Source organism: Stegostoma tigrinum, chromosome 4 (genome assembly GCF_030684315.1).
Source record: "Stegostoma tigrinum isolate sSteTig4 chromosome 4, sSteTig4.hap1, whole genome shotgun sequence".
NCBI classification, from domain to species: domain Eukaryota; kingdom Metazoa; phylum Chordata; class Chondrichthyes; order Orectolobiformes; family Stegostomatidae; genus Stegostoma; species Stegostoma tigrinum.
In genome coordinates this window covers 63,759,216-63,786,296 of record NC_081357.1, presented here as the reverse complement: position 1 = coordinate 63,786,296, position 27,081 = coordinate 63,759,216, and the positions used below count along the sequence as shown (strand labels likewise).

General features: G+C 40.2%; 1 protein-coding gene and 1 long non-coding RNA gene across 5 annotated transcripts in view; both read left to right on the top strand.

The window, feature by feature from the left end:
• The window catches only part of tbc1d32 (TBC1 domain family, member 32), a 228,770-nt gene that overhangs the window by 159,490 nt on the left and 42,199 nt on the right, over positions 1-27,081 (top strand). For 3 of the 4 annotated variants that reach the window (XM_048531424.2, XM_048531423.2, XM_048531422.2), the window contains 4 exons: positions 9,916-9,985; positions 10,471-10,586; positions 16,364-16,518; positions 20,823-20,963. In XM_048531424.2, the coding sequence (XP_048387381.2) occupies positions 9,916-9,985; positions 10,471-10,586; positions 16,364-16,518; positions 20,823-20,963 (482 nt within the window). Of the gene's footprint in view, positions 1-9,915; positions 9,986-10,470; positions 10,587-16,363; positions 16,519-20,822; positions 20,964-27,081 lie in introns of those variants that run through there. The other variant, XR_007247581.2, reaches the window with a different exon arrangement.
• Positions 10,828-14,166, top strand: LOC125452710 (uncharacterized). Its single transcript, XR_007247582.2, has 3 exons — positions 10,828-11,326; positions 13,805-13,937; positions 14,077-14,166. It is a non-coding gene; the product is annotated as an uncharacterized LOC125452710 (long non-coding RNA).

Here is a 27,081-nt window from a genome sequence, read left to right as displayed (position 1 = left end):
ATGCAAAGACTCTATGTACAGTTAGATTTTTGCAGACGTTCACTTCACAGAGTCATAACTTCTGTACTGCCTCATGTGACTCTAAGATCAATATTATGTAATTATCACTATCATGATGTATGCTTCTAATGTTAACCCTGTTAGTCCACAGTGCAGACCTGGCATGAGTCAGTTCAAATTATTTTTGTTTCAACTCAAAGCAAGCAGGAAAAATGTTCAATTTCCATAGTCAATACTTCATTAACTCATGTTTCAATTCACTCATTTTAATCACAGGCTTTGAAATCCACAGGGAGAAAAGTAACCTTTTTGATGCTGAGGACAATATTGAGGCTTCTTTATTTGAGTGTGTGTTGATAGGTTTTAAGTTCAATTTGATGCTAGGCAGTAAGTGACACTCCTACGCTGGGATTTAATGGAGGCTGTTGGAGCAGGGGTTTTGGTAGCAAGCTCTGAGAATTGTCCATTTCCAATTCCCAAGTTTGAGAAAGCTTAGCAGTGACATTGGGGTGATGAGTCAGAAGGGACCAAAATAAAATCACACCCACTGATGGCACTATGTCAGTTGAGTTCATTGATGAGCAGCTTAAATGTCCCATTAGCTGCTCTTCATCAGGAAGCTATCCCAACATGGTCTCTGATATTTTACTGGCTCTCCTTGTGTGCCACCCAGCCCAATAAAATTTTCTACAGTGAATTAGACCTTTGATCTTTTATTCTTTCAATTAGATCATGGTTTATCTCTATTTCAACTTCACTTATCCACTTTTGTTTAATTCCCCTTGAAACATTTATTTGACAAATGCATGTATGTTTTTGAATTTATTTAATTTCAGCAAGTTTTGAGAGAATGGGTTCTATATGATTCACCCCTAAAGGATTAGCTATCATTTAAGTTTATGAAGCCCTGTTTTGGACTCCCCATCAGAAGATAGTTTCTGTCTTTCCATGCTATCAAATTCAGTAAATCATCTTAAATACCTCAATTGGATCATTTGTTAAATGAAGCGATAACAGACCATGTCCTAAGTCAAAAAGTTTTGATCTCCAACCAGATATAAGCCGTCCAACCCTGTCACATCCAGTTGGGAATAGTGGTTTTAAAAAAATCTCAAACAAGAGAAAGAGGTTCCACAAATATCCTTATCTTCAGTGATGGGGAAGGCCAACACATAGTGCAAAAGACAAAACTGAATCATGCAGGACCATCTTCATCCAGGAGTGATGAATGGATGATTGACCTTGGCCTCCTCCTGAAGTTCCCAGCATTTCAAATAACCAGCTTCAGTAAATTCAATTTACCCGCTGTCATATCGAGAAATGGCTGAAGACACCAGAAACTGCAAAGGCTATGAGTCCTAAAAATAAATTCTATCTTGTTTTGATTGCTGTCCCTTTTTATTGTGTTTTGATCTGCCGTTGTATCCCCTATCTAACGTTGTTCTCTACTGCTTGAGCAATCTTACAACTGTGATAAGAAGTCTTTTTCTATCTCAATGGAACCTCTGTATTTTGTGCTCCAAGATGAACAGTGTACCCTATCTAAATTGTTACAGTTCAGCTACAACACTAGCATCTACCCAGAACTAAGGAAATTGCCTCATTGTGTTTGTCTACGAAAAGCAGAACATATCCAACGTGGCCATTTTGAAACGCTCAAAGGGTGCCTTGTCTGAGTTTTTATGTCACTCGTCGACGTTTTGGAAACCTCCATGTAGCGAAATCACAGCCACTAGATCTAACTAAGGGTGATCTAGGGATATCCCAGGGCCCGGCGTAATTCACCAAGTTTAGATGTTCTAACAGACTCCACTGTGCAATGGGAAATTTTGAGTCTGGCGGACAGATCTGTTCAGTTTGCCAAGGCCAAGAACATCATTTGATATGCATTTGTGCATAGTAAAACCACTACGAATCCACCACAATTTTGTTTAAACTTAATTAACTAAACTAACTATCTTACCCATCTCCTTTAAATGTACCACATTGGTGCCTATCACATCTTGGCACCAGAGGTGGGTGAGGGACACTCTCAGCTTAAGCTGGGTGGCATTATGTCATTTTCATCTATTGCTGAATATCTGAAGAAGCTCCAGTGTCAGGGAAGTGGTCAGCCTAATCTAGGGCAAAGGATATGTGTCTCTATGTGACCAAAAAATGCATAAGACTGCTGTTACTTCCAAATCTCTTGCCTTGCGCTCCCACAACAAATCCAAAGAACGGGGATACAGTTCCATATGTCAGGCCTGCAATTTGTCTTCTCAAGTGATCATAGTTCTTAGACTTCTTAGCCCTCTCCAAGGACTTCTGGTCATCTTCGAAGTGAACTGCTATGTCCACCACAGTGAATCTTCAGTCCTCCTTGAAGATGAGATCTGATTTCCAAAGATCTCCATTGTTATCCTTGATCTGAGGCTCCAAGTAGGTTGTATGTCCATATTGTTCAACAAACTGGTGGAGCTTCTCTGCAGTCTTGTTATGGCGCTTAATTTTGGTGTTCTTCACAAGGGGACAAATTCAAGAAATATGGGATAGTGACTCCCATCGCATCTCTGGCATTCCTTTGATAAGTATGACCTGCCTATGGTTAGCCTTGTTCAGGTTGAATAAAGGTTGCATCTTAGCAGAAGATTGTTGATGAACCTCAATAATCTAATATGAAATGATGTTTTTATCCATGAGTTTGACACAATATCATTCTTATAATACAATATACGCATCCTTGATGTTTTTCAGGTTTGAGCAATTGGTTAGGTCCCAGTCACTTCAAGCCTTATAGTCAATAGAGTCTGCATGTTTTTGGATTGTTGGATCCCAGGGTCTCTCCAGTTCTGCTGAGTTCTTGTGAACTTTCTTCCCGAGTTGATAGCTTTCAACTTTCTTGAGGACTATAAGGTGTCTCAGTCCTTAAGCATGCCCAGTTTTGTCTCCCTAGTAGTACTGGAAAGAGGCCCCAATCACTAGATCCTTAGATTGTTCAAGCGACTGTCTTTTGTGGATTATGATGTAGATTTCTGATTTTGTGGATTATGGTAGATTAAATTTGGACTTCTGAATTGGGCATGGAAGAACAGAATGCAAAAAACAATGGAGTTAAAGTACAAACTGGATTTTGAGTCTGCCTGCTGGTATGTTTTAAGTTAGGGACTAAAGCATGACCTTCCCTCCACTTTCCTGCCTGCTCCCCTGACTTGTCTTCCATTTGATTTTGGTAAGGAAGGCATCAGGTAACATCTCATTTATGTCCGCAGGTTAGGCCCCACCAATATCCCATATTCAATTTTAACTTCTGGCCCCACATCTCCATTTGAACGGGATTTTCCTGTAATTCTAGTATAGCTGTCGCTCAAACCTGCTGCTGTTGCTCAATTTCTGGTGCCACACATTAGAAGGGATGTTAATCTAAGAGAGGATGCAGAAGAGCTTAACAAAAATGTGATCATGAAAACACAGATTTGTAAAATCCAGTTCTGAATTTGTATTTTCCTTTCTCTACTCCCAAGTACTGTCTTGTGCTTCATAATGTCCTTATTGACCAAAAGAAATATTTCAACACATCTGGTAACATCTGAGACTAGAAGACTGGCACTGAGTAGACAGCATGATATCCAAGATGATGGGTGAAAAATATTTGCACATGCTCTGGTTACCGATGTCAAATGTTGGTCAGACCGTAGATGTGTTTGCTTCTTATCAGTTCTTCACAAAAACCTCGAAATGAGCTGATGGCTATGAGGATGGATATGAAGAAATTTTGAGGTCTCGGGCCTGTCACACAACTTAAAATGTGAAGAATCTCGAAAACAAATTAAAAGAATTTATTGTTACACCATCAAAGCTATATCCAAGATAACTGACAATCAATGGCAATCTTTACTACTAATATATGCCAAGTCGTCCTCGGACATTGCATTCTTATCAAACCATTACTACTTCTGTTAATATTCAGTGATCAGGTGAGTTTAGCTTGAGTACTCCTTGTGTTCTTACTCCAAGACTAAACCATGACTATGCTTTGTGAATTAATGCTGGCCCAGCCAGCAATGTTCACATCCCATGAAAGAATTTTTTTAAAAAATCCTGTTTCAGGTGTCCTTGTTTTTCAAGGACCGCAACTTCCCCTTCACACTGGTCAAAAATGCCCTCAACCGCATCTCTTGTGTTTCCCGCAACTCATCCCTCACACCCCCTCCACACAATAAGTACAAAAACAGAATCCTCCTTGTCCTCACGTGCCACCCCATCAACCTCCAAATCCAACGCATCATCCTCCGCCACTTCCGCCACCTGCAATCTGACCTCATCACCATGGACATTTTTCCCTCCCCACCCTTATCTGCCTTCTGGAGGGACCTCTCTCTCTGCGACTCCCTTGTCTGCTCCATACTCCCCACCACACCCGGCACTTTCCCCTGCAACCGCAGGAAGTGCTACACCTGCCCCCACACCTCCCTCCTCACCTCCATCCCAGACCCCAAGAAAACCCTCCACATTAAACAATGTTCACCTGCATATCTGCTAATGTGGTCTATTATATCCACTGTTCCCGATGTAGAGGAGGACACCACATCGGGGAAACCAGTGGAGGCTTGGAGACCTCTCTGTGGAACACCTATGCTCAGTTCGCGACAAACAACCGCACCTCCCGGTTGCGAACCACTTCAACTCCCCCTCCCACTCCTTGGACGACACGTCCATCCTGAGCCTCCTCCAGTGCCACAACGACGCCTCCTGAAGGTTGCAGGAACACCACCTCATATTCTGCTTGGGAACCCTGCAACCCAGTGGTATCAATGTGGATTTCATAAGCTTCAAAATCTCCCTGCCCCCAATCTCATCCCAAAACCAGCTCAGCTCATCCCCACCTCCTTGACCTATCCATCTTTTCTCCCACCTATCCACTTCTCCCACCTCAACCCTCATCCCTACTTCCTACCTACCAGCCCCATCCCTGCCTCCTTGACCTGTCTGACTTCTCTTGACTGGCCAACCCCCATCCTAACTCACCTACCCTTACCTTTACTCACTCCATCCCTGCCTCCTGACCTCTCTGTCTCTCTCCACCTCTCTGCCCCTTTACCCATCTTCCATCTGCCTCCTCCCTCCCCTGGTTGAGGTTGTGAAGGCAGGCAAATTTCTTTCCTACAGCACCGTGAGCCTCCCTTGCCATTTCTTCATCTCATTGTTAGTGGCCTGTTTGTTCCTTAATAGAGTTATCGAGCTGTACAGGAAGGAAAATAGACCCTTTGGTCCAACTCGTCCATTCTGACCAGATATCCTAAATAAATCTCTAGTTCCATTTGCTAGATTTTGGCCCATATCTCTCTAAACTGTCCCTATTCATCTACCCATCCAGATGTCTTTTAAATGTTGTAATTGTACCAAACTCCTCCACTTCCTCTGGTAGCTTATTCCATATGTACACCATCCTCTGTGAGATAAAGTTGCCTCTTAGGTCCCTTTAAATCTTTCTCCTCTCACCTTAAATCTGCCCCTTCTAGTTTTGGACTTCCCTACCGTGGAGGAAAGACCTTTTGCTATTCACTCTATCTCATGATTTTATCAACCTCAATAAGGTCACCCTTCAGCCTCCAATCCTCCAGGGAAAATAACTCCAGCCTATTCAGCATCCCCCAGTAGCTCAAGCCCTCCAACCCTGTCAACATCCTTGTAAATCTTTTCTGTACCCTTTCAAATTTCACAACATCCTTCCTATAGCAGAGAGACCAGAATTGCATGCAGGATTCCAAAAGTGGCTGAACCAATGTCTTGTACAGCCGCAACATGACCTCCCAACTCCTATAGTCAGTGCACTAGTCAATAAAGGCAAGTATGCCAAACAACTTCACTATCCTGTCTACCTGTGATTTCACTTTCTATGAACCTGCACTCCTAGGTCTGTTTATTCCACAACACTCCCCGGGACCTTATCATTAAGTGTTATAAGTCATGCCCTGATTTGCCTTTCCAAAATGCAGCACCTCGCATTTATCTAAACTAAACTCCATCTGCCACTGCTTGGTCCATTGATGCATCTGATCAAGATCCCATTGTATTCTAAGGTAATCTTTGCTGTCCACTACACCTCCAAGTTTGGTGTCATCTGCGAACTTAGTAACCACACCTCATACGTTCACAGCCAAAGTATTCACATAAATGATGAAAAACTGTGATCCAGCACCGTTCCATGTGACACACCGCTAATGATGTATCTCCAGTAAATGTATTAAATAATATTTCCAGTTTCCCTAATGGCTAATGTATTTTTTTTCCATTTTCTTTCTTTACCCTTGATTATCATTTTAGTATTTCTTTCTTTATTTCCATGTAGTGTCCAAACCAGGTTCATGAAATGATTCCTAGAATTTTTCCTTTGCATGCTTTGATCCATTTAGCTATTTATGCCTTGATTTTGCTAATTATTTTCCATTCTATATTAATATATTTCATTTGTACTTCTTTAGCATTGAACCAAAATGAGTAAGAGCAGTTTTCACGTTTAGTACTGCCAAAAAGATTGTGCTTACCACTTCATCTGCTTTGTTCATGATCAAGACTAAAGAGTATATTGTATTATAAATGGATTGCAAATTTGTTGGTTTTTCACATCTGAAGTTAATCAGCTAAGCTGCTCAGTCATGGGAGGAATAATTCTTCCCTCTAATTTTTTGATTCACCCTGTCTCGTTATATATAATTATAGAAGTGAATCGATGTCATGTCTATCTTTGTATTTGTCAGCTGGAGCTTGTATATTCCTGCTTTGTACACACTTAACCATTGTAGTATAGTGGGGTGAGCTATCTTACTCAGCTGTAATCAAACTGTCAACATCACTGATCTAATATCTCACCCACTGGCAGTCTTTCCTGGTTGGTCATGTTAAAACTCATTAACGATTAGTTACATCACAACCACGACCAACTTCGGCCTGGTTGCACTCAACTAAAGAATTGCATTACGAGTTGTGAGTCAGGAAGTCAAATATTTTTAGTGTGAGCAAAACTGGACCATGATATCCTGAAAGGTCTGTATCTGTGAAGTCATATCACTTTTCTCCACATCACTGACAAACTCATCATTGTTCTCATTGTTTTTAGCCTCTACTTAATAAGCTGTAAGTGACGCATTCTGAAATTTAGCTCTATTTTTCATTTTGCATTTGGATTGACTTGAGGTGCTAATTCCATAGCGGCCTTAATTTTAATTTTGTTGCTTTTTTTTTTGCACCTTTAACCTCATTACCTCAAAGGCAGAACTTGTTTCTTTGATCAGCTTAACCTAGCATGGGATATTTGAAGACTTGCAGTTCATTTCTGGGAATCTGATCACCGTGTCTCCTATCTTTTGCTGCTGATTGGTCTAAGGAGCAGGCCTCGATCACAAAGTGATAGTTGATTGTGATGGCCGTGAAATTGACTGGAACCAAACCTGAGCTGTGTAGTTGCAGTGTGAGCCTCAAGATTAGAGAGGCAGGAGTGCCACTGGCAGTAGGTCTTATTACTGGTGTCTGATTACTGTGGCACCACTTTACCCTGACCCATTAGTCTAATCAGGTAAAAAGTCTGAGTGCATTCAACTCGTCTCTCCTCTTGTTGAAAGAGCTGTGATCAGATCACAATGTTTTCTTCCCATTTCTAGTTACACTGCTGATCCCTTGCAACTGTTACCATGTTCTATTATCTGTGCCTAGATCAAAGTAAGCTCAAAGAATAAGGTTAAGTGTTGTAACTTGTGATTTACCATGAGACTGTTACCTTATGTGATCATACATGGTGATTCTACATGGGTGTTTACTTCATTTCCAGTGCTTATATATGTACAAAAACATTCAAAAAGCTTTGCTTACAGATGCTATCACGTCAAAAACAGCACAAAACATTCCGTGCAGTGTGTCTTTGGTCCAACTATCCAATTAATCTTTCTTTTTTAAACCCACAGCTTTCTAATGCTTCCCCTTCAGTTGTAAACCCAAAACCCAGCGTTGTATGTTTCCACTATTCTTTTAGGTAGTATATTCCAGATCACAACATTCTGATGAAAAGTGTCCTCATGGTGCCTGTAGTCTTTGGTGAAACTCCTGGAATCTGTGTATTTCTGGGTACTGGGTCTACTGCCACCGAAACAGTTTCTCTAACTTTACTCTAGGTGAAGCATTAATTAATTTCTTATAATACAAGAAGGTTCATTTGCTGTGCTTCTGAATTTTGTTGTCTGCAAATTTAGTAATTATTCCCCATGGATTATATCCAAATGAATAATATAAATTAGAAAGAGCAGTGGTCATAATACTGACCTCTAAGGAATACAAATGTGCATTTCCCTCTCTTCTGAAAACCTACACTACTACTAGGTGTTCTACAGCCAATTTTGTATTCTGTCCCATTAATCCCATGGATTATAACTTTTTTATGACCATCTGTTTAAACACCTTTTGGAAGCTCTGATACATTACCCTCATTGATCCTCACCTTTACTTTGTGAAGGAACACAATCAAGTTCATCAAACATGATATTCCCCTAAATGTTTCATTCTGAACTTTAGCCCATAATTTTCCAGATGTGAAATGGTTTCATGCTAGATTATTGTTTGCAAATTCCTTGGTTGCTGTCATTAGGTTGACTGGCTTGCAGTTAACAGGTTCAGCTGCCTCCCCTTTATTAAACAGGAGTGCAATATTTTCAGTTCTGCAGTGCTCTGGCATCATTCCCAAATATCAAAGGAGAATTGGATGTTTGTGACCAGAGCCTCTTCACACCAAAAAATGTATCGCATGTGGACCAATCTGAGAATTGCCAACTCTTTAAGTATAGGTTTCTGATTTTATTTCATACAATAAAACACCACTGCTATCTCCTTTTCTACAGTGTAAGCAGCATTCTTTTTAATGAAAACAAATGCAAATACATGTTTTACCTGTGAACTCTGTAATTCGTAAAGATCAAAGCAAATTATTGTGCATAACTCTGACTCCCTGTCAGGAACCCAACAAAAAATCTTCCACCCTTTCAAGCATTGCATTCAACTCTCACCTTATTATCCACCTGGGGATGACAACAGTGATGTTCAGCTGATTTCAATAGCAGATTTCATAAGCTTGTCCTTTACTGCTTTTCTGTGTGAAAGAGTTAAGAAGACAACAGGAACATTAGGATTTAGTTCATAATAACTGATTTAGGCTAACTGTATCCTCTTCGTACAAATATCCTTACCACCTGTATTTTAACATTACACATAGCCAAATCAGAGAGGGAAGTGAATTGATAAACCTGCCTTCCTTTATTAAAGCTGTACCTACCACACTGAAGTCCACAGAAATGGAAGAAGTTAAAATTGCCCCAATTACCCAGCACTGTTTTGATCTATAGTAAAGAATAACCCCAAATCAAGTATGGAAATCAGCAGATTGTAAAAAGACTCAATGGTGTTCAAAAATTTCATGTGACTGTGGAAAAGGCAGCCAATATTTGTACATGTAAGAAATTTAACATAAAATCACTTCACTAAAGAAGGCCATTCAGCCCATTATGTCAAAGCCTTCAAAAGAACGATTGAACTAATTCCACCTCTGTTCTTCTCCATCATCTTTCAGATTTACTTTCTTTCTAAGTATTAATCCAATTTCCTTTTGTAATTTTAGTCTGCATTCTCCACCCTTTTCAAGCATTGCATTGAACTCAACAGCTCATTATCCACAAAAAGCATCTGATCACCTCCCGGCTCTTTACCAATACTGAAAGTATTATTTGATTTTAATGATATCAGTAAGACATTAATAGTTTGACCAATATTTCTGCTTTCTTACCCCCATTACCATTCCGATTTCAATATTATGTCGTAGTATAATGCAATTGGGATCTTGAGCATCCATTTGAGTATTGCACTCACTATTTCCTGACATTTATATTTTCACAGTTTCCGATTCTAATGTCAAACGACTCGGCCTTTCTCTTATTCAACAACTTGGAATAAAGGTTGTTGTCAGGTATCTTGTACTTTCTACACGTTTTAAACATTTAGTTAAAATAAAACTTTTAATTTCAATGCAGCAGTCCATTGAATCAAACACAGAAATCTTTTTGGAATTCATAATTGTGACATCTATTATAAAAAGTACAGGTAACTCTTGGTGCCTGGAATAATGTTGATGTCTTTTAAGTTCCATTGATGCAATTTATTTACCTCTACATTAGATGGCGCTAATGCCATCACAAAAATGTGAATGTTTCAAAAGTAATCATGTTTAGGGGTAATACTTTAAACTTTTATTTTACAAATGTTCTACTTCTATATCAGTTTCATAATATTACAACAATAGCTTCCTGTGTGTTTTTTAAAAAGTGTAAAATTCATGCATTCAGACAAATGCTCTTACCAGAATGAAAAGAACACTAGACTGCATTTTCACTTCATTAGAATACTGAGATAATACACTAATAACTGACTAAATTTCAAATCTTTCTGTTTCAGATATGGCAAGTTCCTTGGTTTATTAAAGGATGATTCTGACCAGGAGCTTGCAATTTTATTGATGCACTGTGAAAGATTTATGAAACAGCAACAAACTACCATAAGCTCCTCACTTTGTATCCTTGTGTGTGGCTTACAAATTTGTGTTTTGAATGTGTATTGCTTATGCAGAACCATATGCTTGTTTTATTACCATGAATTACATGTACTGTATAGATCTGATTACTTTGAATTCCCAAAACCCTGCCTTCATCTGCCTTTCAATCGCACTTGAAATTGAGCCCAAGCTATTTTCCATGTTATTAACTTCTATTTTGATGTGACTTAATCAGAATATTCCCAAGAATATAACTAAACCAGTGATTTTTTTTAAATATGGTGCCTCGGTGCAGAGCATGGAGTAGGTTTGTGAGAGGAATAATGATCAGAAATTTGTTTTCATTCCTACCCAGGTTATACTGTGCTATGTACCAAATTAAGGCCTGTCATCAGTGTGTTTCTGATCTCAATAAGTTGTCATGTCTGAACATCACATCTTCAAATTGCATCTTTTCATCAACACAATATATTTCATTGCATCATTAATAACTTGGTCCACAAGAAGTATTCAGTGGAAGCATTTTAAAAATGAACTTTTAGATCAGGTTTTCTGGCTGAACTTTGAGGATGGTTTTGTTGGTAGATGTCATTTGCAAAGTTTTTCTGTAAAAGTTTCTAGATCTGTTTTGTTATATTTTAAGATATCATGCTACAGACATGTGGTATTCTAGTTTGTGTAGTTCATTGCCATCAATCTTCTTTCTCCTAGCTGAGTCTAGGACCTGTCTAGTTATCAATGGAAGAGGATAGACAACTGGTGAGTCTAAATGGCTTGTCTTGGATAACCCAGATAGGGTATTGCACAATAGTGACAGGTTCCGTGTACGTTAACTTGATCAGCATAATTGTAAGGATTCCTAGAACTGCTTAAGATACATTTGCTCCGTTTGGGTACTCATGCAGAGTTCAACTGCCTACACAAGAAGACTTTGTCACGTCATTAGATTGGGTGGACCTCAATCTCGTGTGAACATTAACTCCTTAAGAGTCAATAACTTATATAAGGCATATCGGCAGAAACTTCAAAAGAAAAATGCAGTATGTATAAGGAATACCTTGTGGGCTGAAAATAGTAATGATGGAGATCTTTTATCAAAAGGGTCGTCATTAGTAGGTAACTTCTAGCAGCAGCTCATCAACCTACCATTGACAATAACTCATATAATGCCAGTAATGCAACAAGCCATCCTAATATATTTAATTGATCATCATAGAACAATATTTGCCACTGAGTCAAATAGAAGAGATGACCAAAAGTTTGGCCAAAATGCTCCAGTATTATGTTTCATGAATCATATTCTCATAAATCAGAAATAATCACAATTTAGACTCAAAATATTGGAACTTCATGGAGTATATTTCTTGCATATCTTGGCACAAGACTACTGTGTAGCAGTAACATGTGGAACCAAGGACATAAATATTTATGCAAAAATTAATTCCTCGCTCTATACCCATTTGTTTAAAGAAAAATGCTGCTCTATCACCTGTACCAACCATCAACATTTCTTTTTATAATATGAAGGTTAACAATCAACTTTTGTAAATAAATTTAAAACCTGTAGCCTGGACTTTATCTCTGACATTCAAAGATCTCTCTTTATATCAATGCCTCTAAGCGTCCTGCCATTTACTGTATACTTCCCTTTCACGTTTGAACCCCCAAAATGCATCAGTCTATGCTTGTCCAGATTAAATTCTATCTGCCATTTCTTGCCAACTTTCCAACTGATCTGTATCCTGCTGAATCCTTTGACAAACTTCCTCACCGTCCAAAACTCCTCCAACCTCTTCATGTTGTCCACAAACCTACTAATCAGATGAACTACATTTTTGCCCAGATCATTTATATAACAAACAACAGAGATGCTAGTATTGATTCTTGTGGAAAACCACTGATTAGAGACTTCCAGTCATATTGACTCTCCCTAATAAGTCCATTCTTTTCCAAATATGAATAAATCATGTCCCAAAGAATAGTTATCAATCCTCTTGAATTGCAGAAAAATATGTGGAACTGTCAAGCTGTGAAGTTATTTAAAATCCCAGCCCTTTAAAAATCAGTTTAAAAATTAGAACAATTTCTTCAACTCATTAATACAAGCCATCTTTTTGTTATATTTTAAAGGGCTGAGGATTTAAATAACTTCAGTACTTCAAGAGTGTATATGACTGCTGTAAGAGATTGTGACTCCCGGACTATGGATTAGGATACTTGAAGCTTAAGTTGAGTCTGTTTGAAGTGGAAGAGTTGCACATGGTTCAAACCTTTAAGCCCATTAAGCTAAGACTGAGCCATTTTCAATGTTGATTGAAAGGAAATGAAGTTCTAGTAGAGAGATCCTTTGGGAGTCTCATAATTTCTTCTGGCTCAGCATTAGAGTTCTACCATCCCTTTAATGTCACTTGACAGTTAAACAAAGAAAGTGAAGAAATTTTCAATTTTCTCCACTATCTTCCTCGAGACTTCCATTAGAGTTATAGACTATTTATGGACAGTCCAGGTAGTCGATGAATGGTTTTATATTGGGGCACGTGAAATAGTTGATTTTGGCCCTTGTTAGAAATTCATTTTCTACTTACTCATGTCATCTGTCACCGTGTCAAAATTAAGAAGTTTAGCTAATCCGTTCTCAACCTTGGTGTGACAGTTCAACTTGCAATAAGCTTCTGACCTTATTCTTGCTGCCATTAAGACCACCTAGTTTTATCCATGCAACATCACTACTGCCTGCATCACTAACTCAACTCCTCTACTGCTGAAACCATCATTTGAGCCTTTTTCAGTTCTATGCTCAACTGTTCCAGTGCCCTCCTGGCTGTTCTCCCCACATTCTGTATCAACCTGAGGTCACCCAAAACTTTGCCTGTGCCTTAATGCGCAGCAAGTTCCCATCCAAGCCACGCACCAGCTTGATTTGGAACTATATTCCATCGTGGAGGCTGGATCAGAATCCTGGAAGTGGCTTCCTAACGAAACTGTATGTGTACCTAATCCCCATAGACTGCTGCAGTTCCCAAAGGTGGCTCACCAACACCTCCTTATGGGCAATAAATTCTGGCCCAGTCAGTTATGCACACATCCTGTAAATGATGGGATTCATTTTTTAAAAATTTACTGATCATCTTTGTGTTCACTGACCTACATTGGCTTGTGAGCCAGCAATGTCTTTGTTTTAAACTTCTCATCCTTGATTCCAAAGTCTTCATGACCTTGACTTTGCTATCTTTACAGTATTTTACAGCTCCCAAGGGAGGAGTTTGCACTCTATAAAGAGAGGCTGGAGACGCACAAGCTCTTTTCTTCAGAATAGGGGAAACTGAGGGGGACCTGTTTGAGGTGTTTAAGATTGAGGGGCCTGGGCAGGGTAAGTAGAAAGCAGCTGTTGCCTTTAGTTGAAGCCTCAGTAATAGGGGGCATAATTTTAAAGTGAAAGATGGGACATTTAGAGGGGATTTGAGGAAAAATCTTTTACACCCAGTTGTAATCTGGAATGTTCTGCCTAGGAGGATCATTGAGGCCAGAAACAACGCACACTTTAAAAAGTACTTGGATCAGACTTGAAGTGCCATAACATTCAAGGCAATGGGCCATGGGTAAGTGGGACTTGTGTAAATTTAGAGTAATTTTTGTCAGTATAGACTTGGTGAGCCAAAGGGCCTCTACTCAAGTGTTCTATGTACTATATGGAGGCTTGGAGACCACTTTGTGGAGAACCTACGGTCAGTTCATGACAAATGACAACACCTCCCAGTTGTGAACTACTTCACCTCCCCCTCCCACTCCTTGGACAACATGTCCATCCGGGGCCTCCTTCAGTGCCACAACAAAGGCTGGAGGAACAGCACCTTGTATCCCACCTGGGAACCCTGCAGCCCAATGGTCTCAATGTGGACTTTACAAGCTTCAAAATCTCCCCACCCCTGACCCCAAGACCAGCCCATCTCATCCCCGCCTCCTTGACCTGTCCGTCTTCCCTCCCACTACCTGCCCCTCCCTCCTCACTGACCAACCCCCATCCCAACTCCCTATCTACACTCACCTGTACTGGCTTCATCCTCGCCTCCATGACCTGTCCATCTTGTCTCCACCTACCTGCTCCTCTATCCACCTTCTATCATCACTTACCCCTCCCTCTCTTTATTTCAGAACCCCCTCCCCCTCCCCCATTTCTGAAGAAGGGCCCAGACCCGAAATGTCAGCTTTCTTGCACCTCTGATGCTGCCTGGCCTGCTGTGTTCATCCAGCTCCACACCTTGTTATGTTAGACTCCAGCATCAGCAATTCCTGCTATCTCTTCTAAGTACTATTGTTCTGCACTAAATCTGACCACTTCTGCATGGTCTGTTTTTAAGTTTTTCACCATCGGTGGCTGTTTACTGAATTGATAAGGCCGCAAACATGGGAATATCTTCTTGTACCTCTACAAACTTTAACTCACTTTTCTCTTTTAGAATACTTCTCAAAACCTGACATAATTGACCAAGCTTTTGGTCATATGATCAAATATCTCCTTAATCACCATGGTGTCATGTTTGTTTTATAATGGTCCTGTTCAGTATCTTGGGGCATTTTATTTCCTTTAAGGTACAATATCAATGGACATTATGTTGCTTTGGTCAAATCAGCTGCAATGTCTTCAAAAATAAGTTTTATTGTTACAATTTCTGGGAAACAAAAATAATACGAATCTACGCTAAAAGTGTTCAAACTCAAAAAATTAATTCACTCACTGTTATGACCAAAATTAATTTCCTTTGCATAAATCATTCATCCAAAAACCCTATTCTTCTGCTTTGCAAAATGCATCACTTCCATTATGATATCACATTCTTGACACCTGTTGATTTCAATGAAGTCATGAGACGCAGTCTAAGGGAGACATAAATATGTCATCATACCGAATAGACCACTGTGTTGTATATGGAACAGGAATTTTGTTTTATTATTTTCCACATGTGATACGATGTCATGACCATGTCAGATGCAATGCGCAGTACTGCTCCAAGGTCCAAAGAGAATCCAACAGTATTCCTTGTAACTTTCAAAAAACATACCATATCAAAGCCTAATAAGCCAAGTTTGTAATAATTCTAAGAATCAACATTATGCTAATCATACCAGCAATTTTAAAATCATTAACGAAGGCCCTTCTGTGTATTATGTTCTCCCAGAACTATTCAACAACTATGTTTAAGCAATCTGCATGACTTGCTTGTGCTTATGATTTTCTAAGTTGAGGGAGAGGTGCACATGAGTGTTTGCCCTCAGTACTCCTACCCATTGTAGTAAAACATTTTGTCTTCAGAAATTAATCAGTGAGAAGATGGCAGGTTAGACCCTATACTTACCCATTCATATCATAATGTGTTGGGTCACCAGTAAGCTGAGGCACAGTACAATAGTCCATCCTGCCTAAAACAAAATGCTATTCTATAAGTACTTTGCAAGTTAATTCAAATTCAAGACCTAATAAGAATTGTAAAATGGAAACAATCTATTTCAGGCCACAAAAAAATGCAGGTTTTAAATGTTACACATCTTTAAAAAAATTATCTTTCTACACCTTGTTACTTAAGCTGCTAAATATTTACCAGTTTTTCACCTCTGCTATATCAAAATGATGTACAAATATATAAAAATGATGTGAAAATGTAGTGCAATATTACACAATTGTTTTGCACTTGGGGTGTAAGAGATGAATTCAAATTCAGTACTGGAGACATCAAATAAAATATTTGTTAAGAAAAAAATTGATTTATGCTGTCAGATTTCCTTGACTGCGGCTTACAGGCTGTCTACGGGGCGGTTATGTTGGGCATGACTGGTTTGCATCTACTGCATTTCTGATAATGTCAGGGGATGGAGAGAGAACTCTGAAATTTCTGCAACAATTTTCAAGCCTTCTCGCCTCAGCATTTCTCTGGTTACCACGCCTGCATACTTCAGTATGTTTTCCTGAAGGAAAAGCTGACATTGACCATGAAAGTTTTTTTTAATTACATTTTAGTTTGAAAGATTTTGATAAAATTTAGATAATACTCCCACAAAGTCACATGTTGTAGATTTCAGCAGCAGATTGGTAGGAGGTGGGTAGAATAGGCTGCAGGACAGCCAAAGAATAGTATACTGATTATGTAAATTAACTAATCCAGAGGTTTATAGGGTTATTCCAATCATTTGCAAGTTTGAATTCAAGATAAAAACAATGTTGATTTTTCTCCTGGACAAAACTCTAAGCAGAGCAAGCAGCCTGTCTTCACTATTAAAGTTAATATGAGCCACAAAATTGCATTGGAGTCTAAGTATAACCTGGATACACTTTCTCCAATAAAACTGTATCCTTAATGCTCATCAGTTAACTAGCAGCTTATATGTATGTGTATGTAAATATTGTATGTCTGTGTAAGAGATACCGGAGGTTGCATAGCACCATTTCCTAGCAACAACTCAATGGTACCATTTTCACATTTCCTATGTTTGAGCGCAGTAATGACTGCTTCTCATGGGAAATCAGCATTGAGAGACCCAAGTCTCTTTGAGGGACAAGTTTAATTTGATTGGTAGAAATGCAGTGCCAGCAGTGAACTTTGTTATTTCAAAATGGCATCAGCATCTTACAATCAGTGTTTACAAATGAAACAAGCAAAGACCTAGGATGCCCATATGAAAAGTGTGGGAAGCAAGCCCATATGAAAAGTGTGGGAAGCAAGCCCATATGAAAAGTGTGGGAAGCGAACCCAGCTGAAAGCAATCTCATGGGGGAATCTTAAACTCGCAGGAACAGTTTCGAAATACGAGATCTCCCACTAAGATGAGATAAAGAGGAATTTCTTCTCTTGGAGGGTAATTAATCTTTGGAATTTTCCAGCCAATAGAGCAGTGGAGACTGGTCGTTGAATATATGCAAGGCTAAGGTCAACAGAATTTTGATCCACACGGAGGTTGAGGGTTCTAGGCAGGTATGAAAGTAGAGTTGTGACTGGAATCGGATTGATCATGATTTCACTGAATGGTTCAGCAGCTTGACTCAGCAACCAAACGGCCTCTCCATGCTTTTATTTCTTATATTGTGTGTTTGTTTCTGTTCCTATATCAAAGACCAAATGACAAGGCTGTCCAACCCTGCTGTTAGCAAACTGTTTCAAGATGGCACAGAAATCTTCAGGTTTTTTATTCCTCCATCTGCTCAACTTGCACAAACAGCTGTTTTAAGTTTCTTAAATATTGGTCAGTTTTGAGATAAATTAATTGCTTCTTTGAAGGGATTGTGGTAGCATTTCTTTTAATTCAATTTAGGGAAGTGGATATTGCTGGCTGGCCGGCCAGCATTTATCGCCCATCCAAGTTATCCTTGAGAAAGTGGGGGTAATCTGCCTTCATTAACATGCTGTAGGTTGACTCGGTTCCATTAGGGAGGGAATTCCAGGAGTTTGACCTAATGATGGTGAAGGAACAGCGAAATATTTCCAAGTCAAGATGGTGAGCGACTTTGAGGGGAATGTGAAGGTGGTAGGTTCCCATGTAACTGCTGCCCTTGTCCTACTAGAGGGAAGTGGTCATGGGTTTGGAAGGTGCTGTCGAAGGAACTTTGATGACATTCTGCAGTGCACTTTGTAGATCATGCGTATTGCTGTTACTGAGCGGTGGTGGAGGCAATAGATGCTTGTGGATATGGTGCCAATCAAGCAGGCTGATGGATCTGCACTCATCCAGGCAATTGGGGAGAATTTCATCACACTCCCTGACTTGTGCTTTGCAGATGATGGACAGAGTCTGGGCAGTCAGAAGGTGAGTTGCTCGTTGCAGTATTCCTGGGCTCTGACCTGCTCTTTTAGTCACTGTGTTTATAAGACCGTAAGACATAGGAGTGGAAGTAAGGCCATTCGGCCCCTTATGTGCGAGTTCTGTTCAGTCAGTGATAAACCCCAGGATGATGGTAGTGGGGGATTCATTGATGATAACACCTTTTGAATTTCAAAAGGTGATGGTTGGATTATCTCTTGTTGGAGATGGTCATTGCCTGGCGTTTGTATTGTGCGAATGTTACTTGCCACTTATCAGACCGACTTTAGATATTGTCCAAATATTTTTACATTTGAACATGGACTGCTGCGATATCTGAGGAGTTGTGAATTCCGCTGAACATTGTGTAATCATCAGCAAACAACCCCACTTCTGACCTTATGACGGAGGGAAAGTCATTAATGAAGCAGCTGAAGATGCGTAGGCCTAGGACACTACCCAGAGGATCCCCTGCAGAGCTGTCCTGGACCTAAGATGACTGACCTCCAGCAATCATAACCATTTTCCTATGTGCCAGGTATGACTCCAACTAGTGGACAACTTACTCCCGACATCCATTGATTCCAGTTTTGCCATGGCTCCTTGATGCTACACTTGGTCATAGGCGGCTTTGATATCAAGAGTTGTCACTCTCATCTCACCTCTGGAATTCAGCTGTTTTGTCAATATATGAACTGAGGCTGTAATGAGGTCGGGAGCTGAGTGAGCCTGGTGGAACCCAAACTGGGCATCAGTGAGCAGGTTATTGATGAGCAGGTGCTGATTGATAGCACTGTTCATGCCACCTCCCATCACTTGTGGGATGGCTTATGTTTATCATTTGTTGCTTATGCTGTTTGGTATGCAAGCAGTCCTGTTTGATAGTTTCACGAGGTTGACATCTCATTTTTGGGTGTGCCTGGCACTCCTCCAGGTATGTCCTTCTGCACTCTCCATTGAGCCAGAGTTGATCCACCTGATTTGATGGTAATGGTTGAGTGGAGGATATGCCAGACCATGAGGTTGCAGATTCTGCTAGCGTACATGTCTGCCATCGTTGATGGCCACCGTGCTGGATGGATGCCCAGTCTTGAGTTGCTAGATCTGTTTGAAGTCTGTCCCATTTATTACTGTGGTAGTGCCACACAAAATGGAGCGTGTTCTCAATGTGAAGTTGAAGCTTCATCTCCATAAGGACTGTGTGGTGGTCGCTGTTACAGATATGGTCATGGACTGGTGCACACTGGCAGATTATCAAGGATGAGGTCAAATATTGTTTTTCCCTCTTGTTGGTTCCCTCACCACTTGCTGCAGACCCAGTGTAGCAACTATACCATTTAGGACCCAACCAGCTGCTGTTGAGCTGTTCTTAGTGGTGGTCATTGAAATCCCTCACTCAGAATACATTTTACACTCTTTCCATCCTCAGTGCTTCCTCAAGTTTTGATCAACATGGAAGAGTACTGATTCATTAGCTGAGAGGGTATGCTACCTGGTAATCAGGAGGTTTTGTTGCTCATATCTGACCTGAAGCTATGACACCTCATGGAATCTGGAATCAATGTTGAGGACTCCCAGGGTAACTCCATCCTGACTGAATACCACTCTGCCATGCCAGTGGGACAGGGCATACCCAGTAATGGTGGTGGTGGTGTCTGGGACATGGACATACTTACAGAATCATACCTGACAATGGCAGACTTCTGCTTGACTAGTCTGTGAGACAGCTCTCCAACTTTAGCACTAGCCCGGAAATGTGTACAAGGGGGAATTTGCAGGATCGACAGGGCTGTTTCTGCCACTGTCGTTTCCAACGCCTCGGTTGATGGCAAGTGATCCATCTGATTTCATTTCTTTGTTGGGACTTTGTAGTGATTGATACAACTGAGTGGTTTGCTAGCTCTTTCAGAGGACATTTGAGAGTCCACTACATTACTGTGGTTGCTGTGGGCCTGGCGTTGTGACGGCCAGACTAGGTAAGGTTGTCAGACTTGCTTCTCCAAAGGATATTAGCGACATATGGTATGTACTTTTTGTTTGAGTCGATAAAAGTGATATGTTAACAGAAGGGTGCCATTGTTTTTATAGACTCATATACTAATGTTGCCCCAAAATGCTTACATCTAGATGCTTTTTTCTGAAGAAGGGTCCTGATCCAAAATGTCAAACTTTCCTGCTCCTCTGATGCTGTTTGTCCTGCTGTATTAATCCAGCTTCACACCGTGTTATCTCAGATTCTCCAGCATCGGCAGTTCCTACTATTTTTCTACATCTAGATGCTGTTTGCCATTGATTTCCAAATGCAATGAATTTTAAGTTTAGGGTCTTTTTGTGATTCTAACTTGATTACATTAATGTGGAATGAAAAATGTGAAAATTAATCAAGATATGCAAGTGGAAAACATATATGATAGGTTATCCAGGAGGACAGTGCTTCAATGCTCATTCTTCATGTTTTTGTTGGCAGATTCATCTTTCTGTGGAAAATGCAGAGTCCGGTATCCATCCAGTGTATTCTTGTACAGCTTACTACATTGAGATGTTACTGAAGACTGAGGTGCCACTTGTCTTTTCAGCTTTCCGCATGTCAGGGTTCACTCCATCACAGGTGAAATGTTAATTTAAATAAATGCATGCATGGGAAAAGTTTGCTAGCTGCAACTGGAAGGTTAATTGATATAATACATTTTATGGTATTCATTTTAATTGTCTGTGGGCTGTACACACACTCTTAAAAACAGACTTAAATTTCATGCCATAGTTTAGTATTTCTAGATTGTTTTGTTTTATTTTGTAGTAACATGCGTGGGTATTGGGTCTCAAATAAATACAGTACATCTAATTACTACATTTCTGGTGACTCATGATAAGTCATGGAAGATATGATTGTTTCAATCTTCAGTTTTAATTTTCTTGGATTTGACAAGTTTGACATAATGTTACACTGGAGTGTAACAAAATTGTGCTTGATGTACATTAGAGGCTGCAGGGTGACTTGCACAGGCTGGCTGAATGGGCCAGTATGTGGCAAATGAAATATAATGTGAGTATGTGTGAGGCTATCCACTTTGGTGGTTTAAAACAAACGAAGGTGGATTATTATCTGAATGGTGGCAGTTTAGGAAACAGTGTAATAAGACCTGAGCGTCTTGGTGGAACAGTGGCCAACGATTGACATGTAGGTGCAGCAAGCAGTTTGGAAAGCTAATGGCATTCTGGCTTTCATAGCGAGAGGATTTGAGAAGGGAGGTCTTGCTGCAGATATACAGGGGCTTGGTGAGGCCACATTGTGTACAATTTTGGTTTCTTAGTTTGAGGAAGGACATTCTTGTTATTGCGAGAATTCAGTGAAGGGTCACCAGACTGATTCCCGGGACAGCAGGGATGACATATGAGAAATGAGTGGATCAACTGGCTTGTACTCACTGGAAGTTAGAAGAATGAAGGGGGATCTCATGGAAACATATAAAATCCTGATGGGACTGGACTGACTTGATGTAAGAAGAACATTCCCGATGTTGGGGGAAGTCCAGAACGAGGGATCATAGTCTAAGAATAAGGGGTAAGCCATTCAAAACTGAGATAAGGAAGAATTTTTGTGGAATTCTCGACCAGAGGAAGCTGTTGAGGCCACTTTGTTAGATGTTTTCACGAGGGAGCTGAACATGGCCCTAGTAACTAAAAGGATCATGGGGTATGGAGAGAAAGCGGGAGTGGGATACTGAAATTGTATGATCAGCTGTGACCGTATTGAATGGTGGTGCAGGCTGGAAGGGCTGAATTGACTACAGCTGCAAGCCTGTTTTCAATGTTTCTACTTCACTTTCTATGGTAGCACCAATACCAAAACCAGGCATGTAATGTTACCCACTTCACCCAATTCCCAAATTCAGCCAATAATTTTCAGACAAATAAGGCGAAGAACTACGAATGCTTGGGATCTTAATCAAAAGTAGAACTTGCTTGAGAAACTCACTAAGTCTGACAGCATCTCTGGGAAGAAGGCAGAATTAACACTTTGTGTCGAATGACTCTTCATAAGAAGTGTATTTTCAGACAAGATTTACTATCAAGTACTATATTTCTGTTCACAAAAATTTTGATTTAGACTGGACATTTTCTTAACTGGAATGCAATTTTTCTGTCAGTCAAAACAGAAAAACATTTCAATAAACGCTTGAACATTCTAGAAATATAATCCACCTCAATCCAACCATAAATGATACTTGTGCTTAATTTTCCCTATTTTGGGATGTTTTAAATAATTCATTTTCAAAGAATCCTAAACAGACAGATAAGGAATGGATTGACTCAACTTAAAAGTTGCTGTATATGTACTTTGAAATGTCCCTAAGAGCCTACCTTTGATGTGATCACAGCTATAATGTAGGAAACATGGCAGCCAGTTTGTGCACAAGAAGGTATAACAAACAACAATCGTTTATAGACCAGATAATCTCATGTAACACTGTTTTTCAAACAACAATAAGTTGTCTGTTCTTTGTTATCTTCTCTTTTTTTGTGTATTGGTTAGGAAAGGAATGTTGACAAGGATACCACTCTTCTTTTACTTGCTAAATTTACATTCACCTGCAGCACAATCACTGAGAATTAAGATTTCTGTTTTGTGTTTAAACTCAAATACAGCACCTTTACCAATACAGTGCTCCTTTAGTACCACATGGAGTATCAAATAAAATTGAGTTCAAGTTTTGAGCATGAACTCACAGCTTATTATTTCAATGATGGGGTCTCTGCCAACTGAGACCAGCTAAGTTTCCTGTTAGGTTAGGTTATGATCCGTACAAAACAACACAGCTAAATTTAAGTTACAATCTCGTTAAGGACCAGTGACATTTTTGTTTTAAGTTTGAAAAACAAGGTACTTGCTAAGAGAATAAAGTCACAGGATACCATAATTTTGAACAAATGAAATAAACAGTATCATACAAATTTAGTTTAACATCCACAATTGGTACGTGATTACTCTAGGTTAACAGATCAACTGCAGTTGAACATCCAAGCGTATATGGCAGATATGTTCAAGACATCTCGTGGATTTCTCAACAACTCATGTCATCAAATTTTGGTTAAATTCAGCCTCCTTCCCATTGGATATCAAATCTTCACTTGCAAAGATCTAGCCTCTGTACTTCCTCAACAGCAACTCCTATTCAGCCTTGAGGCCTTCCTGCTTAGTCTTTGGACTGCAAGTGGTAGTCAAGCAACAGAGTACACACTTACAATGGCCAGTGACTGTTACAATCCAACCACTCAGCCTCTTATTCTTCCTGTGCTGGCTAAACTGGCACTGTTCTAGGTTTTTTTTTGAAGCATCACCCTTTCGGAGCTGCACCAAGTAAATATTGCTTGCAGACTTCTTTACCCCCACATCTGTACTGAACTAAAAGTGGTTACCAGACCTTCTGTTAATCCCAACGTCAAACAGCCAATGGCAGCAGTTTATTTGGAACCTTTTCCCCTGCTTTTGATTATACCTGACTCACCCTTCAGGTCCCATTTACTGATCCTCGAACTGGTCATGTTGACCTGTCAATACCATCCCTACAGCCTTTGTTTCCTGGCAGGAATACAGAGTCATACAACAGAGACCTTCGGCCCATAGAGTCTGTGCCGACCTATCAACACTATCTCTAGAGACAATTCACAAACCATATGGTCCTGTCCCTTGAATTTTACAATTCTCCAGCCAATTCCCTCTCTGAGGCTGCCAAGTTCACAACACACAAAACAGACACAGAAAATAAAATTTATCACAATATTGATTTCCTTTTACTTTAATTAATCAAACTCTACAAGACAATACAATACTATCAGTACAACTGTAGAATAACACTAAGGTAAACAGTTGTGAAAACTTGGTGCTAAAACTGATAAATATTCAGAATCAACCAGTATTCAGAATTGTGAGGGATGTTTCTGAGGTAGTGGCAGAAGAGTTAGCCAACAGTTAACAATGATGGGAACTATACCGTTGGAAATAGTGGGTAGCAAATATTAGACCTCAATTCAAAAAGGGAAAACAGGATGCTCCAGGAAATTATCGACCAGTCAGCTTGATGGAAGGAAAATCGAAAGAGTAATGATGGAATGAACTTCAGTTAAACTTTCAGCAGATCAAAACTTCCATCTTCAGCCTGACTCCAACAAACACTTCTCTTCCCATCAATCATCCCCCTCCTCAGCCACTGTCTCAGGTTGTAGCTGCTCTTCCTTTGAAATTTGAACTTCAATCTGGTGCTGTTCCCAGATCTGAGACCCCAAATGAAATCCATCATGTTGATCAGTTACTCTCTAATTGTTTCACCTTTGCCCTATCTTAGCCTTTCCAATTTGATCTTTTGTCAGCTGTCACAAAGCAGGCATGGTTGAAGGCAGCTGATGTGAATAGCAGGAATATTGTTCCCATGCCAGGGATGCAGTGCAATGTACAATGCTGTTTATTGATCTTACCAGGTCAGGAAAATTGAATACCTTGCCTGATTCAGCTATGCTCTGTGTTTCAATCTGCTCCAGTTCTTCCTTGCAAAATCCACTTTGTCAATGTCATCTGCCATGCACCTAAATTTATTTCATTTCATTAGTGTCTGAAATATGAGAAAGCTGAGTACTGTGAATGGCAGCCTTGCAACTGTTAGGATGTTTGCCATGATTCAATCATATTACATTTATTTTGTCTTCCAAGATCTTCACATGTCATGTAAGTATCACACGACGTGTTCAATGCAAAGTTCCGGAAGGGTTTGCCAGGAGCGGCACCAGGCATATAAAAAAGTGTCAACTTGGCGAAGCTACTTGCATGCAAAGCACCATAAGCAATAAGTGATGGAACAATATAACGTTACAGTCAGTTTGTCAGATATAAGCTCTGTGCACCCAGTTGTGAATGGTGGTAGACAATTAAACAACACACTGGAAAAGGAGGCTTCACAAGTATCACCGCCCTCAATGACAGGAGACCCCATCATATCAATGCAAAAGGTATGTAGGATGAAGCATGTGCAACAATCTTCAAGAAGTGCCGATTGGATGATCCATGTCAGTCTGCTCCATAGGTCTCTGGCATCACAGATGCCTGTCTTCAGTCAATTTGATTTATTCCATGTAATATCAACAAATGGTTGGAGAAGCTAAGAACTGTGATGATTATGGGGTCTGTTAACATTCTGGAAATTTCTGTACCCTTCCCCAAGCTTTCCAGTTCAGCTACAACACTAGTATCTATCTGACAATTTAGAAAGTTGCCCAGGTATGTCCGGTACACACAATGCAGGACAAATCTAATACGGCCAATTACTGCCCCATCAGTCTGCTGTCAATGATCAGTAAAATGATGGAAGACATTATCAACAGTGTCGGCAAGCAGCATCTGCTCAGCAGTAAATTGCTGACTGACACTCAGATTGGATTCCATCAGGGCTACCCAGCTCCTGATCTTATTACAGTTCAAGCATAGGCCAAAAAGTTGAATTCCAGAGATGAGTGACTGCCATTGATATCAAGGTTGCATTTAAACAAATGGCATCAAGGAATCCTAGCAAAAGTGGAGTCGATAGGTATCAGGAGAAAAAGTCTCCAGTGCTTGGTGTCATACCTAGCACATAGATGGTTGTAGTTGTTGGAGGTCAGTCATCTCCACACCAGGACATCTCTCTAAGAGTTCCTCAGAGCAGTGTCTCAGGCCCGGTCATCTTAGGTGCTTTATTAATAACCGTCTCCCCATCGTAAGGTCAGAACTGGGATGTCTTCAATGATTGCTCAATGTTCAGCACCATTGGTATCTCCTAATTTTCTGAGGCAGTCCATATCTAAATGCAGCAAGGCATAGAGTTGTACAGCTAGGAGATAGACCCTTTGGTCCAACTCATCCATACTGACCAGATATGCTAAATTAATTTAATACCATTTGTGAGCATTTGGCTCATATCTATCTAAACCATTCCTATTCATATACCCATCCAGATGCCTTTTAAATGTGGCAATTGTACCAGACTCCACTTCCTCTGGCAGCTCATTCCATGCAAGCACAACCCTCTGCACGATAAAGTTGTCCCTTAGGTTCATTTCAATCTTTTCCCCTCTTACCTTAAACCTATGCCCACTATTTTTGGACTACCCCACCCTGAGGAAAAGACCTCGGTTATTCACCTTATCCGTGCTCTTCGTGATTTTATAAACCTCTATAAGATCACCCCTCAGCCTCCAGCGCTCCAGAGAAGGTAGTACCAGCCCATTTATCCTCTCCCTAGAGTTCAAATCCTCCAACCCTGGCAACATCCTTCTCAGTTTTTTTTTTAACCCTTTCAAGTTTCACAACATCCTTCCGAAAGCATGGAGATCAGAATTGTACACAGTATTCCAAAAGTGATCTGACCAATGTCCTGTACAGCTGCAACATAACTTCCCAACTCCTGTAATCAATGCACTGACCAATAAAGGCAAGCACACCAAACACCGCCTTCACTATCCTATCCACCTGGGACTCCACTTTCGAGGAACTATGAACCAACATGCCAAAGTCTGTTTGTTCAGCAACACTCCCCAGGACCTCACCTTAAGTGAATAAGTCCTGCCCTGATTTGCCTTTCCAAAGTGCAGCACCTCACATTTATCTAAATTAATCTCCATCTGCCACTCCTTGGCCCAATTGATCAAGGCCTGGACAGTTTGGAAACTTGGGCTGAAAAATGGCAAGTAACATTTGC